The sequence below is a fragment of the Crassostrea angulata genome, chromosome 6 (assembly GCF_025612915.1).
Source record: "Crassostrea angulata isolate pt1a10 chromosome 6, ASM2561291v2, whole genome shotgun sequence".
Taxonomy (NCBI): domain Eukaryota; kingdom Metazoa; phylum Mollusca; class Bivalvia; order Ostreida; family Ostreidae; genus Magallana; species Magallana angulata.
In genome coordinates this window covers 1,277,092-1,293,478 of record NC_069116.1, presented here as the reverse complement: position 1 = coordinate 1,293,478, position 16,387 = coordinate 1,277,092, and the positions used below count along the sequence as shown (strand labels likewise).

The 16,387-nt window shown below is 35.2% G+C and overlaps 3 protein-coding genes across 6 annotated transcripts; 2 read left to right on the top strand and 1 right to left on the bottom strand.

Annotated features, from left to right (window-relative positions):
* On the top strand, positions 1-5,809 carry LOC128187287 (trichoplein keratin filament-binding protein-like). The gene is made up of 15 exons (XM_052857613.1): positions 1-143; positions 586-808; positions 1,166-1,274; positions 1,362-1,463; positions 1,690-1,746; positions 1,871-1,939; positions 2,224-2,397; positions 2,853-2,965; positions 3,189-3,255; positions 3,471-3,581; positions 3,854-3,915; positions 4,022-4,103; positions 4,340-4,525; positions 4,914-5,057; positions 5,506-5,809. Exons 2-15 carry the CDS (start codon positions 618-620, stop codon positions 5,533-5,535), a joined length of 1,497 nt encoding a protein of 498 aa, XP_052713573.1. The 5' UTR covers positions 1-143; positions 586-617; the 3' UTR covers positions 5,536-5,809.
* Positions 5,810-6,032: 223 nt separating this feature from the next.
* Positions 6,033-9,004, bottom strand: LOC128187288 (aspartate dehydrogenase domain-containing protein-like). Its single transcript, XM_052857614.1, has 8 exons — positions 8,863-9,004; positions 8,032-8,164; positions 7,793-7,877; positions 7,470-7,613; positions 6,913-7,018; positions 6,608-6,728; positions 6,326-6,465; positions 6,033-6,206 (listed from the first exon to the last, which is right to left on the bottom strand). The coding sequence occupies exons 1-8, from the start codon at positions 8,897-8,899 to the stop codon at positions 6,169-6,171; spliced, it is 804 nt and encodes a 267-aa protein (XP_052713574.1). The 5' UTR covers positions 8,900-9,004; the 3' UTR covers positions 6,033-6,168.
* An 89-nt stretch (positions 9,005-9,093) lies between these two features.
* Positions 9,094-14,643, top strand: LOC128187285 (uncharacterized). 4 transcript variants are annotated; one of them, XM_052857612.1, is made up of 3 exons: positions 9,103-9,149; positions 10,949-11,032; positions 12,469-14,643. In XM_052857612.1, exon 3 carries the CDS (start codon positions 12,503-12,505, stop codon positions 14,165-14,167), a length of 1,665 nt encoding a protein of 554 aa, XP_052713572.1. In that variant the 5' UTR covers positions 9,103-9,149; positions 10,949-11,032; positions 12,469-12,502; the 3' UTR covers positions 14,168-14,643. The 4 variants fall into 4 exon arrangements, with proteins under 4 accessions (XP_052713570.1, XP_052713572.1, XP_052713569.1 ...); XM_052857610.1 differs by lacking the exon at positions 10,949-11,032 and having other exon boundaries at positions 9,094-9,149; XM_052857609.1 differs by lacking the exon at positions 9,103-9,149 and having other exon boundaries at positions 10,457-11,042.
* Positions 14,644-16,387: the final 1,744 nt, after the last annotated feature.

Genomic DNA, 16,387 nt, shown 5'->3' with positions numbered 1-16,387 from the left:
TAATTTTATTTTTATACACACTTTGCGCATGCGCACGGTTCTCAAACATCCTGTTGACATTCGCTACAATATTTGAAAACAAGAAAGAACATGTGATATTAAGTGACAGTGAACGATATAGTGTGATCAAACAGGCTTTTATGGTGAGTATTTTATAAAATACGTGATCTGATCCTAAAATCTTAGAAAATATTTAAAAATGTTCAGGTCTGTGCTTGTTTCGATCTGCCACTTGTCACAATTTAGGTTTTAATTGATAAATTAGACAATGTTAAAGGTCGATGTATAAATGTTACTTTTAACAGTCCTTTGAACAGATACTTTAAAAAAATACAAATAAAACCAATATATTCATATTGAAATTATAGGCCTTAATATCTATGTAATGTTCTGTATTAAGATATGCAATGATTTGAATCACTTGATTAATAACTCATAATTTGTAAATGCTTTAGTAAATAACTTAATATGTAGACATCTTTTTAGTAAAGTTAAGACGATGATGTGTTTCAGTGTGTAAAAGACTGTTAGCAATTGCATAGATCAAATTCAGACTGCATTTTAATAGCTTTTCTTTTCTTTCAGTTTTTAATTGTTGCATTAAGACAAAACTTACAATGGCCTTGCCATCTATGCCACATTACTGGACGACTAGGAGGAATGTCTATGAACAGGCCATAGTAAAAACCAGAAACCATGATGACCATCTCCGAGAGAGGTGGAGCAACACAGCCAACTATTTTAAGAAATCCAACATTGCGGCCTGTAAACAGAGTGAATGGGAGTCAGAGAGATCACTTAGATCAAGGTATTGCTTCTATATTATAATATATATAATAGGATTTATAACAGTATATCCCCTAGGCATATAACATGTTAAAGTAATCATTGAACTGTCATGCACCGTTATGGCATATGTATGCCAGCTGCTATGCATAATACAAAGATCTATCTTCTTAACATGATAAGATTGATTTTGAGTTGTATATGTTGCAAGCTGTTGTGTTGTTATTCTCAACAAATTAATAGATGAATGCTATAGAATTAAAATATGAAAAATCATGACTTTCTTCTGTGTTTATTTACTGGAGAACTACTCATGTTTGAAGTACCATACTTCTTTTTGTAACAAAACTAAACAGTTGCAAATTCTTATATTTCATAGTATGGATGCCTATGAAAAAGGCAAAGACACAGAGAAGAAGGCCAAAAATTTAGCTCTACGCAGAGAGAGACTTGCTGCCATGTTGAGACAGGAGAGGTACAGGTTTGAGGTGAGTCCCCTAACAGATATTATATATTTTAGTCTGTGCATTAGTTGATATGTAGCTCTATTCATTGTGCTAATTTCTCTGACATAGGCTGAACTGAAGGGATACTCAGTGGATAATTATGACCGCCTAGAGGACATGAGAGACAGAGTGGACTCCCTAAAGAGTGCTCGTGAAGAAAAACGAAAACATGTAAGTTAGTCCTGATAAAAATATAATATTAAAAATATGTAGGGCAACATATTTATTATACATTATTATGCATTTTTGACCTAAAATCTTTCCTGCATAAGGACAAGTACATTCACAGTATCAAAAATTATTTTAAAGAATTGTTATTCAAGTTTTGTCGTAACCCTATAGTTATAAATCAAACATGTTTGGATGTATGATTAGATCATTGTTTTATGTGTTTCAGTTAGCATCAGAAAAGCTGTATGAATATTGGAGACAAAACAATCCAGATATCAGAAAGGTATTAATTCCTAAGACTAGTTCTCCAGATAAAATTTTTTCAGAGAACATTTCAATCAGCATTCTCCTTTGACTGTAGAAAGTTTTACACATATTTAAACTACAGACTTTTATCTTTTTTAAAGCTTGAATCAGAACAATTAAAAGACCATGTAGTGGATAAATGGAGCTCACAGGTGGAGGAAGTTCGCGAGGTAAGAAGACTGTCTGGGAGGGCTGGGGGAATAACTCTTGTTTGTAGGAGAGAGTAGGGTTTGGGCATGATGAATTGATGATATATATATATTATACAGCAGAAAGTATTAATGGATGGATATCATCTATGTGTACTTGTATGAAGTCTGATTGATACTTGTAACCTATATTGCTCGGAGTCTAGAGTATTTTAGGATAAAATTATTTTTGAAAACTGATTAAATGGTGATGCCTTGTAAGAATATACAAAAAAGTTTTTTTATCGGTGTTTCATGTTTTATAGAAAGAGGAACAGGAAAGGCAAGAAAAAGAAAGATTCGAGAGAGAAATGGAGGAGGAGAGAATTGCAGCTCTAGAAGAGGAACGACGGAAGGAAGAAGAGAAGTTAGAAGATGAGAAGAGGTGGAAGGACACTTTGAAGGAACAGATGCTGGAACTCAGAGATCGGGAGGCAGAGGTAAGATAGATATGTAGATACATGTAGAACGTAGAACACCCAGTGTACATATTACTTAAAAACACTTGGTTTATATCTTATTATAGACAGGGAGGCAGAGGTTAGATAGATATGTAGACACATGTAGAACTTTAGAACACTCGGTGTATATCTTTTATAGACTGGGAGGCAGAGGTTAGAGTTGTACAACATTCTTTGTTTATCTGTAGTAAGAGCGTAATCAGCAATATTCTCCATTCATCTTATTTTGGCTTTTGATTACAAGTGAAACGATTCCTTTTAACAAAGACTATTTTTTCATCCACGGCAGTGAAATGTTGATCCTACCTATGAATGTTTGTAATTGATATGGTGGTTCCCAAGGAAAAAATGTTCTTTATAAATGCAATCTATTTTTCGAGTAACTTTCAAAGAAACTTAATAAAACATTGGGTAATAAAAGTGTTGAACTTCAGGCAGAGAGATTGAAGAAGGAACAAGATGCCCTACAAAAGGAGCAGTGGAGACTAGAAGATTTAGAAGAAGAGCGTAAAAAGATGGAGTCAGCTCGTGGGCAGAGAGAAATGGGGTAAGCAGTGTTGTCTGGAATAACATTTTTCCTTAGTCTTAGTGTTACATTCAACAGTTTACATGCTTATTTCATTTATACCTATAGGAAACCCTTCATTCACTGTAATTGTTCAAACGAAAATTTGAATTGAACATGCACAACCACTATTACAACTTTCATGAAATTAATTAAGGCAATATAGTTGATGTTTCAAGTGTACATATGATTTGTTTTCCTCCAGACGAATGCTTCTGAGACAACACAAGGCTCAAATGATGAGAAGATCTCGACAAATCCAAGAGGAACTGGTAATATTAAAGTCTTATTAAAATACATTCTCACTTAAAGCTGGTTTCAAATACATGGACAAGCTATTGCTGGCATCATGAATGTTTTTAGTGAGATTAATACATGGATAGAGGTCCTGTTATAAATGTATTCACATATCATGTAGTTAGAGAAATCCATGAACTAGAGAAGTATAATTGTAACCATGTAAGATGCATTGAGTGTTTCAATGTAGGAACAAGACAAGAAAATGTTGGAGGCTTTGATTGAGAGAGAGAAAGAGGAAAGGGAAATTCTGACCACGAGGCGAGAAAAAGCTCAAGCTGACGCTGAATGGATGAAGCAGGTGAGAGACAAGATGGTGATTTGTTGTATCATTGAAATGCTACTCTATAAATTGAATTGGTCATTCCATAATTTAATTTTTAAATACATTGTACAGTGTTGTATACATTTGTGTTAAAAAAAGTCTCACTATTTGTAACAAGTATTCTTTAGTACATGTACAAGATTCATACTTAGCATACTTCTTGTGACGACTAAGTTGCATATCTGTTTTCATTCCACTTTAATACTAGCAGACTGACTCTATAAACAAACAATGTAATTACTTAACAGGTGATAGAAGACCAGCTCCGAGTGGAGAAGGCCAGAGAAGCTGAGCTAGACATGTTGTACCAGTAAGTCCCTCCTATCGCTGCCAGGCTAGTGGCTGTCTCATCTGAACGGTTCAATAGTGAAATTAATCTGTTAGATTGATGTAAGTTAATGTGAATGTTCTTACAGGGAAGAGGCTGCTCGAATGTGGGAGAAGAGAGATGCTGAGTGGGCGCGGGAAAGTAAAGCTCGCGAGAGACTGATGAGAGAGGTTTGTTTGTCTGTGTATGACTGATGCATTTAAATTTATCTGATAATTTGATTACATTTTTTGTCAAGATAACTTGTTTATATGATACTTTGTATTTCAGAAAGTTTTTTTGACACTTGTGAATAATTTTTATGTTGTTTTCTGCAAAATAGTACGTGTAATAAATCTAAACAAATTTTTTTGACGATTGGATTAAATGTTGTAGTCTCCCTTCACAAGGTCAATACTATTCACAGGTATTCAAGGACAGACAAGAGCAGATTGAGGAGAAGCTAGAGGAAGTGCAAAGAGAGCGAGAGGAGTCGCTTCGGCAACGAGAACAGCTGATCGAGGAGATGGAGATAGCCAATCAGATGACACAGCGGGACCTAGAGAGGGCCGAGGAACAGAAAGAGGCTCTCAAGCTTGATCTGAAGGGACAGGTGAGTCATGTTTACTCCGTCAGTGATTCTGGTTGTTTAACATCAGTTGTCATTGTGGGCTTCTTATTGATACTTCTACAACTAATTCTCTGTACTCCAAAATCTTAATGATATTCCTTTGATATGTAATTTTTTTAATAATTTTGTTGGGAAGGCCAGAGAATATAAAATATTCTCAAATCATTTTTCTGTTTCAAAACTGATTTCTGCATACATGATTTTTTGTTTGGTTTTGTAATACAATCCTTGGTTATCCCCCCTGTAGATTGTTTTCCTGTACACTACATTACAGTGACCCAGCCATTTGTTCTGATGATTCTCTTTTTCCTGCTGTAACATGGCTCTTCATTATCATTCTGTAATAAATCGTTGGTTATCCCCCCTTTAGATGACGGCGCGTCAGGAGCAGCAGATGACGGCGCGACAGAGGATGAAGGAGGAGGAGGATCGGGAGCAACAGGAGGAGCGCGAGTACGAGGACTTCCTCCAGCATGAGACGGAGAGGATGAAGGTGCGCGGCTTTGCCCCAAAGGTATAACTGTTTATGACTCTTGTTATAATGTGTCATCTTCAATTAGCATCAGGCATTTGATGATGTACTATAGAAAGTTCCTAACCAGAAGTAATATATGAGTTTTAGTGTAAATTTATTAATAATTGATCAAGCATGAATTTGACTTAAAACAATGATTTGGTTGCTTTTTGACACCATTCAACTAAATATGATAATATGGTTTTTAAGATGTTCTGTATAAACTAAATGTCAAACCTTTTAGTTTAGTTTAGTATTTAAATATATTAGGAAGTTTACCTGTACTGTAACGTCAAGGAACATGTGTTGCACAGTGCATACTACATGTATAGTGTCCCTATTTGATGATGTACAAGTTCCCCTTTGCTAGTACACATACTTCTGTAAAAGCTTGGTCATAAAAATAAACATCTGGGTACACAATCTAATTCGTCTTTGTTTGTTACAGAATTTCGGAAGGAGAACGGCCTGGATGTAGGTCACATGACCCTTGCTGACTGGCCCAGCTCACTGCCCAACACTCGCACAGAGATAAATCAGAGGCCCACTCTCAGCAAAACCCCCCGACAATTGTGATATTCCGTTTACAACATGTAGATCTTTTGTTGTCCAGAAATCTCATTTTGTGCAACTGTAGAGCAGACATTTTAAATTATTCTCATTTGAGAATGTGCATAACTGAATATATGTAAATATCAATATTATTTACACATCATAGATTTTTATTATTAAATGTTTTATCAGGAAACAAGTACCGGTAGTTTTGTTCCTCTATTAAGTGATCACCACATTTTGATGAAATGATATTTAGTATTAATATGTTAAATGATATCTTTCTGTGAGAAAATTAAATGAACTGCAGGTACTGTAAAACTAAGAAGTGTGCTTTAGTTCGAGATATTGATGGTTTGAAAAACTACAGTGATCTGTAATGACTGAAATTTTGGAATCAAGAAATAAACATGACAGATCAGCAGAGGTTTTTCATTGAAATTTTATTTCAATATAAGAGATTCCAATAAACAAATTGCAGCATTCTTTGGAATGCATGACTTTTGATATGAAACAGCAATGATAGAAGTCTTTCAATGTTTGATCACTTCTTTCTTCATTAACAGAGGTGAACACCGGCACCTTTACTTTTTGCACCTGGAAATTAAAAGAAATTAGGCTTTTAAATATGGTCTTTACAGCATATATGTGTGTAATTCAAATAAAGTGATATAAATCCTGTGCAATAGTGTTGGATGGAAAGTCCTTTGACCTACCCAGCATGCTGCTGAGGAAGGAAGCATATGTGGCTGTTCCGGTGACCGCCCCGACCGCTGCAGGGTTACTCCTGGTTGTCTTTACATTAAAACCATTGGGTCCCCAGACTTCCACTTCTACAATGTGCCAGTCTGTCATTCTGTGGAAATCATAGGAAAAAGCACTTGCTTATGAACAATCAAAGTCATCATCCCAAATTTCATAGTCAAGCCTTTAGACTTAAATTGAATTAGTGGTTCCATAAAAATCTGGAAATTTGACAGAACTGTTGTGTAACCTACTGAGGGTCTGATACAATAGATCCAGACACTTTGTCAAATCCCAGATTGTGTGCAGCAATAGCTGCTGCTGCCATCGTGTTCACATTGTTAGGAGCCAGGGGACACAACTCTCGCACAGGTCCTTCAACAAAAAAGTACATCTCTCATAAAATTAAGCTCTAGTTGATTATGATTTTCTGTACTGATGTATGTACCCAAAACTTAAAACAGATGAATGTTAGATGCAAAATGAATTATATTTAGAGTGGTCATCTTTTTGTAAGATGTTTTTGTTCCTTATGAATGATTTTTATTGAATTATTTACCATCATACAGAATGAGTTTGGTGTCCTTGACTTGGTCGTTTTTGGTCTTCAGGTCCCCATTCAGCTTGAAGCTTGTTGGATGCTTGGTCATTGTGACCTTTAGGTTCTGTAATAAACAGTATCTGTTCTTATTGTAGTTCATGCGGTCTGTCTCCATTTTCTTACCCATGTTTGTGTACATTGTACATGAATATTTCACCTTACCTCAGTACTAGTGTCTTATCAAAATCTACTAAGAGGGTTTCCCTTCAAATTTACCAGTTACTTGTGAACCAGGTGCCGCTGCACAGTGTCGTTTAACTATGGACTTTTATCTTGACCTTGCCTCAGTGTTTTACCTGTGCCTTGCCTCCATGTCTAACAAATCAATAAGACCCTGCCTTCTGTCCTGTATGTACACATACAATTACAAAATCAAGTAATACACATTTTCCCAATTAATACTTTCTGATCTGCACTTCTCCTTAAAAACCCTTGGCTTGGGATGACTTTGCAATTGTGATTTACCCATAAATTTAGTTTTACCTGTAAACACCCGGCCGGTCAACATGTCTTACCTGTAAAGTTCCCCTGTCAGCCATCTTCTTGATGTCCTCAGCCCCCCAGAATGCCCCACTGGGAACATACAGACCATGCTTAGTGGCAGCTGTCCTTAGACTTGTCTCAAGTTCTTGTGAACTTAGAGCTGTTGGGGAGCCAATCTGTGAAACACATGCACAATTTATGAAATACCAAAATGACATATCATTTCAATTTGCCATGATAGTGAATACAAATAAAGGCATGTTCCAGCTATACTTTAAAATTAAGAAATATCCAAGCTGTTGCCATTGATACATGTAAAACAATAAAAAAAATTGTTTGATAACCGAGATTTCACCATGTAGTCTGCCTCCTGTAGGAATATGGGTCCCCACTGGCGAGTAATGTCAGGGTGGGCCACCTCAACAATAAGATCCACATTTCTAGGTCAATAACACAAACTATCTGGTAAATTGATTGGTTGATCAAGTACCGTATATATATATATAGCTCAAGTTAGTTTAGAAAAATATGACACCTTGAACTTTCTTTAGCCTAATACTTAAATTTATTCAATAGTTGTAAAAAGATGCCTACCTTTCTTTAAAATCCTTCAAATCCTGTAGGACCAGATCCTTTGGGAATCCTTCTAAGGCTGCTGGAGACCTATTCCATACAAAAGCTAGCTCCAACTCTGGGTGTTCCTGGATCTTCTCAACAAGGAACTTTCCTGTTCAGAAATGGCAAGTATCAATAACATATTGTAGTAGTTGGGGCTCTATGGACCGTGGATATTGGCCTGTGTAGCTCAGTGCTACAGCACCTGACTAGAGTTGCAGGCCCTGGGGTCCCGGGTTCGATTCCCGGTCCAGCCATATATTTTCATTGTATTTATATGCTCATTCCTCCTTTCCTACTGCAGGGTGCCGTGGCCTTCCTTGTTCAGGCAATATAAATACATGTATAAGTCTTGACAAGGTGAACTTATGTTGTGTCTTCAGGGTCAAAGACTATTTAAGGAGGGAGGAATGTAGTAGTTGGGGCTATATGGACCGTGGATATCGGCCTGGGTAGCTCAGTGGTAGAGCATCTGACTAGAGCTGCAGGGGTCCCGGTTCGATTCCTAGTCCAGCCTATCATCATATACCTAATAAATTTTGTTTATATTTATTTTATATGCTCATTCCACCTTTCCTAAGCAGTACTATAAAAAATAAACATTGCTTCATATATTCCCAGGTATAGTCAGGTAGTGCCTGCAGATCTAAATGTAATGAGACCACGAAGAGTGGCATGATAAATCAACTATGTAGAAGTTAACATGGGATGTGTACAATTAAAATTGTGTGTATATTATACATTAACATATAAAACATTCCACCTACAAATATATACAATTCTGGGGGTCCCTGAATTTACCACGTTTACCTAGATGTCCATATCCCACCACGCCTACGCGTCTCATGATGTGCGTTCTGATGGACGTCCAGGGTAAAATAAGTAAGATTTGCAAAATTCAGTTATTTAAAACCGCATAGTTAATCACACGACAAACTAGGTCACAAATGCTTTGTTTAGAGAAAATTCGAACGAGCAAAGGCAGTCGGATCACCTCGCCTTTTTCTGTTTTTTTTATCTTGCATGCAAAGGAAGATGTACAAGGAAATCCGATTGTTGAGGAACGCCTTGACCATGAGAAACTGTTGACGTTTGAGGTTTGATCGTTTGTTACATAGAATATGACTGATCAGAACGATTTAAAAAATGTTGATCCTTCAAAATAACCGATCTTATGATTACTTTTTTTTAAAAGGAGGTTTATATTCTTTAAATGGTAAACCGAAAACCAGCGAAGGTTTAACCATGTGTTAACGTTAAACAGTGTTAAAGGTTGGGAATAATGTGCCCAAATATTATAGGCCTAGTTCGTTTGGGATATAATATCCGAAATGGAATATAACTTTGAAGTGCCAAAAATTAAAAATTTTCATTTTGCTAAAACTATGCTTTATCCACTGTAGAATAGATGAAATGTAACACACATAATTTTTATCAATAAAATCGCTCAATAAGCCAAATATAAAAAAATTCTACCTCCTCTATATGTTAATACATGTGTATTTATATAATTAGAGGAGATAGAATTTTTTTTTATATTTGGCTTATTGAGCAACGCATTGTTAAAAATTCAGGTGCCTGTGGTATATATCCAAAACTTCTTGGAAATTAATTTTATTTAAAAAATAACCCAATCTATGGTGGCATATCTCTGCCCCTTGTGTGCAAATTATTTTTCAATTAATTATGTCGACATGCAAGATAAATATGTTGATATGCAAGATAGTTATGTCAACATGCAACATAACTATGTTGACATGCAAGAAAACTACAATCAAATAAGAGTTATGTGACATCCAAGATACTATAGATGCACTACCTACTGATGTCAACATGCAACTTATTTATGTTAACATGCAACTTTTTTATGTTTACATGCAACTTATTTATGTCGACATGCATTTTAGTTATGTTAACATGCAAGATAAATATGTTGACATGCAACATATTTATGTCGACATGCAACTTAGTTATGTTGACATACAACTAAAATTATAAGTTGCATTTCAACATATTCATCTCGCATGTAAACATAACGAAGTTGCATGTCAACATATTCATCTCGCATGTCAACATAAAAAAGTTGCATGTTGACATAAATAAGTTGCATGTCGACATAAATAAGTTGCATGTTGACATAAATAAGTTGTATGTCAGTATATTTATCTTGCATGTTAACATTAATAAGTTGCATGTCGACATAAAAAGATACCATCTAGTATCTTGGATGTCACAGGTGGGCGATATTTGAGATTTTTTGAGATTTTGTATAATTCTTATCTGATTCCAATTTTCTTGCATGTCAACATAATTATGTTGCATGTTAACATTATAATCTTGCATGTCAACATATTTATCTTGCATGTCGACATATTTGATAGAAAAATAACTTGCACACAAGGGGCAGAGATATGCCACCATACCAATCAAATTAAAATTCAATTTTTTTTGCACTTCAATCTGATTAAAAATCAGATCCTTGATCTGCTACTTATTTTTCTGTTGATTACTACACCAGGTCATGTAGCAACAATAGAGAAACAAGTAGCGGATCGATGTTCTGATTTCAATCAGATTATTTGCATTTCAAATTCATATCCCATTTAGGACATTATATCCCAAACAGGTTATTATACATCCAATTTGATGGATAGCCTCAACTTGTTAAATGTTGTTATTAATTCCTTCCATGGGCATTGGAAGTTATTGTATATATAAATATGTGCATGTATACATGCACAACAATATATTCATTATAACTTCCAGTTCCCGTTATTCCTTCAGAATCAATGATCGATGAGGAGAATTTGCATTTCTGTTTATTGCAAACTTATTAGTGAGCAACATGTTGCAGATAAAATGATATTAATATAATATAGCCAGAAGTTTTTTTTAGGGACTAGACAACAGTCAAATGCCACAATGACTTAGAGTTGCACATCAGTACACGGGTACTGGATGTTATTGTAAAGTATTACAAGTATGTGCAGGTATAAATTATTCATGCACAAAATTATCTATCCATCCATCCATCCATCTCTCTCTTTCCTTCTTTCTTACAATAACTTTCAGCGCCCATGCTTCAGTATACAACAGTCAGCATATTACAATAGTCAGCATTATAATGACAATAGTGTTGTACATGCCTAAATAGTAGCAGGTAGTGTCAGGGGTGATACATAGTGCACTCGCCTCTTGCTTATGCATTATGTATCAAACGCTGACTACTATATAGGCGTAGTACATGCACAGTGCAACATTAGTATGTACTATTTTGACTATTAAGATATATATAGAAAATGCTCTTTATCTCATTATATCACAAATATTTCTAATTATAAAATGAGGCAAATGACAAGGTCCTAGCAAGCTGAGTAATTATGTTTGTCAATTGTGTTTCAGAGCAATCTTTGCTCACTGATGTTGAATTTTACACTATATAGGTGTACCTCTTGAGAGAGTTTTGATTTCATAATACTTCCAAGCACAGTCTCAAAATACTTTTTCGCTATAATACAGACAGAAACCGCCTATTATTGAGGTTTGTAAATCTAACTCTCGACAGGAATATATAGAGTCAAGATGGAGAGTCGCAATTATCACCTGTAAGTAATTTCACTTTATGGGGCTGATGATGGTGTTTAAAAAAATATCAGAGGCAAGTGAAATGACGATATCAGTAGTAAAATGTCTGAGGAATGTTTTGGAATCAAATATTTGAACAGAATGTTTTCCGAAAGAGATTAATCTGTTCTAAACTACTGCCCTGTAAATTGCAGTTTTTTACCATGGGAGGCACTCTTGCTCCCTGATCGTCCATCCAAATTTTTTCAGACTTAGAGTTATAAACCTACAGCAACACCCTAGCCCTCTTTATGATGCATATTATATACAGTACATATCTAATTAACTGTTCAGATAAGCTATCCTTACTGTATGTGTTTATTCACCAATTAAGGACTGTATGAAGCATATACATCAGAAACAAAAATATAATCAATACATTATTTAACAAAGTTTAACAATGAATTAATTAATCACTGGAAAGAATTTGAGATCCACATTACTGGTACATGTTTTCTCAAACATATGCAAAAACATCAATGCAATGAAATATATTTCTATCCATGCATCATAACTAAAAAAAAACAAAAAATGTGTAGGATAATACCTAAGAATTGTAATTTTGATGGCTATATCTGATGGCTTGATCGTTCATGAATAGGGCTGTATTGTATTCAGGCTAGGGTCAAATCTCATTGGCAACTTCTTAATTTTTGTTTTTGATTGAAGAAAGAAAGACAACCCTTACTTATTAAAAGAATTGGTTTTTGTTTTTAAAAATAGAAATAGATAAAACTTGTTTAACATGTCCCATTAAGATTGAAATTAATGATATGTATACATGTATTTCAGAATCTTCCCTGCACCATTCGTAGAGGACTTGACCATGGACCCTCGAAGCACTGCCCAGGATGTGGTGCGTTGTGATGTGTGTGATACTCCTGTTCCCCCACTACACTGTGACTTCTGTCAGACCAATCTCTGCAAAGCTTGTGTTGGGGACCATATGTTGGATTTATCCAAAAAACACCAGGTGGTACCGTTTCAAGACCGAGGATCTACTCCAAATTATCCCATTTGCCCAAAACATTCCCCCAAGCAATGCGAGCTTCATTGTGAACAATGTGACATTCCTATTTGTGTCCACTGTGTTTCTTCTGAAAGTCACAAAAATCATAAGTTAGTAGACATTTATACCAATTATCAAAAGAAAAGAGAAGATTTACAAAAAGATTTGCATGAACTGAAAAAATTCCTTTCTCCTAAATATCAAGAGATTGCAAAGAACATCACAGCTCAGAAAGCTGATCTGAGTAAAAACTCCAAGAAATTGACATCAGCAATTGACAAACAAGGAGAAGTCTGGCACAGAGAAATAGACACTATTATCACAAACCTGAAATCTAACGTGGAGGAAATGGACTCCAAACACCTGGCTGCCCTAAACAAACAGGAAGATGAAATCACACGCATCATATCTGAAATCACACAGACCATTGCTCATCTGAAGAAGTTACTGGACTCCAATGATGTCAGCCTTGTCTCTGAGTACAAATCCAGGATTGCTGAATTCAGAAGATTGACTCCTAAACTCACAGTTTCTTTACCAAACTTCACCCCTCAGAAAATTAACCCAGAACAGCTTTACCAACAGTTTGGTTCCCTGTCAGCATTCTCCATTACAACAGAGGAACATGGCTACACCATGGAAACCTCAGAAGCTGGATCATCTCTTAAATCACTGCTTGATGAGCCACAGATCATCTCCACCATACAAACACAGGATGCGTACTTAAACAGTGTTACTTGTCACAGTGATGAAGAAATCTGGACGTATAGTTGTATTAAAAATATCACGAATCTCTACAACCTGCAGGGAGAACTAGTGAACTTTGTCCAAACCAAGTCGGGCAACAATCTATGGGGCATAGCAGTGACAAGGAGTGGGGATCTAGTTTATACTGATTCTATTGATAGAACTGTGAACATAGTGAAGAATACACAGATACAGACAGTGATCAGACTACAGGGGTGGAGACCTCTCGGTGTCTGTAGTACCTCCTCTGGTGACCTGCTGGTTGTCATGGAGAGTGATGATTATAAACCAACAAAAGTTGTGTGTTACTCTGGCTCCACAGAGAAACAAAGTATTCAGTACGGCGACAAAGGACAACCTCTCTATTCATCTGGTGTCTTTAAATACATCAGTGAGAACAGGAACCAAGATATCTGCGTGTCAGACAATGAAGCCTGTTCAGTAGTGGTAGTCAATCAGGCTGGAAAACTCCGGTTTACCTACACTGGTCCTCCCTCTACTTCCAAGGGATCATTTAGTCCATACGGCATCACAACAGACAGCCAGGGTCGGATCCTGACAGCAGACCGTGACAACGACCGTATCCACATCCTGGATCAGGACGGACAGTTCCTCCACTACATTGACAACTGTCATTTACAGGAACCATTGGGTTTATGTGTGGACACCAGAGACAACCTCTTTGTGACCGAGTACAACACAGGTAAAGTGAAGAAAATCCAATATTGTATGTAAACAACATATGAAGGTGAACTGTGTATACAGTGGAGTGTAAGTAAAAATTCATATTATTGATATGAAAACTGTATACTTGTATGAATAAGTCTAAACAGTCTTTATATTATCTTTGAACACATCATGTTTGTAAATATTTTGATAGAACAGTTTGTTTGAATTAAATATGCATGTATAAAAACTGTATTAACAACTGTGTAAATGTATGTAAATACATGAAAGTACAACAGTTACAGTAATTGTGAATATATATCACATGTATTCACAGATAATACACAGACAAATATCCACAAATGGAGGGTTTTACATGAATCTAATTTGCAAAATGTGTAAATTATTTACATATACTGGATTCAGTTGTATAAATTAACCTTTTCTTGTCACATTTTAAATTCATTTATTTAATAAAGAATCTTCCTAATGAAACATTGTGTATTTCATCTGAATGACAGAGTGTTCAATAAATATATATTGTAAGCTTGAAGTGGTTTGTTGACAACATCAGGAGTCAAGAATTGAAAGAAATCATTGATCCTTGAAACTTTTGACAAAGTGTCCAAGTGTATTTACATCTACCGAGTCTGATTCCCTCTATTTCTTACGGAAACTTATAGTTCATCCATAGCTCTATAGAAACAGCCAGCCTGAAATCTTCAAGCCCCGTCTATCATTGGTCGAAATATACAGCGGATGAAACTGACAGGACTGAAATCGACACGCCCTGTTAATCGATTGGTCGAAACCTTCAGTGATCTAAGAAAAATAACGGACTGCACGAAATTATCACGATGATGTCAGACTCAAAGTCTCGCAGAAGACGATTTGGCTGTTTCTTTTAGTTAACGTACTTATATACATTAACAGTATTACATTTTACATTACATTTTTAGTTACTTTTCTTAATCTATTAATTTTATTAATTAACCTAAAGAAAGATAATATAATGTAAGCGATAAAATGCTTTCTTTAATGATTCATGCGGATTATGAAGGAAGCGATCATTGCAGGAAAAAGAAGGTGTTGCAGTTCATATGCTTATTTTCCCTAAAGGAGTTGCAGATAAAATAGAAAAATCAAAGTGACAGAATTCGATGTAAATCTTTTTTTCATGCAACGTTGTACATAAAGCAGTGTATAATTTTATTTTGAAAGTTTGTACTAACTTATTTAAGACCATGAAATAAAGAAAATGGTTACACAGACAAATATGGCAGAATTCACGGTATATAAAAGGGGAATCCTCATCATTGTGACAAAATGCCTCCTTGAAACAAAATTAGTTTAATCTTAAGGTTAAGAGTAAGACAATTTCTTGAAAACTGCCATTTCCGATTTTTGTTTCAAAGAGGCATATTTTTTTTTTGATAAATCGGACTATTGGAAAAAAATCATTAATACCTTTGAAGTCTAAAAACGAGGTATAAAATTTTCCCTCCTTATTTTATGTCTAGATAAGTCGAGGGGTAACGCAGTTAGAATAGACTACAATCGTGTCTTATATTATTGACTGGGTTCAAATCACGAAAAAGTTGGATTTTTTTTTATAATTAATTAATTTCTTTTAATCGCATGGAAAGGTAATGTATAAGGAATAAGGAATCATTCTTTAAGTATCATGAGGTGATAATTTCGGTCGGGCCGTGATCAAATCCAATAAAGCCAGAAGGGCTTTATGATAGATTTGATCACGCCCTGACCCAAATTATCACCTCATAATATTCAAAGAATGATTCCTTATTACTTATATTTATATAATTTTAAACCATCTTACGATTAAATATCTAAATATAAATAAGCAAACCCACTGGCGCCTCAATTTGGCTTATTGAGTTATACAGTACAAAATCGATACGTAGTGTCATCACATGCAGGCAAAGACATAGGAAAAAGTAAATATATAGAGATAATTTAAGAATGTCAGAATAAAGTTATTTAAACTCTTGTTAATGTAATATTTTGCATGCCTGCTTATATTTTTTCAACATTACTGTGAGAAGTCCCCGTTATAAACTTGAAATTTTTTTCTTCTGAACAAGAGATTTTAAAACAATGTACTTAGTATGCATCAATGTAGAAAGTAGATTTTCCACCCTTTTTATGAAATAAACGGGTATGCTGATTTCAAAGATACATGTACTGGTTGTTAAAAGCAAACAAAATCATTTTAGAAAGTTTGAATCGGCGATAAAGCAGTAGATTACCGAAAATATGTACGTAAAA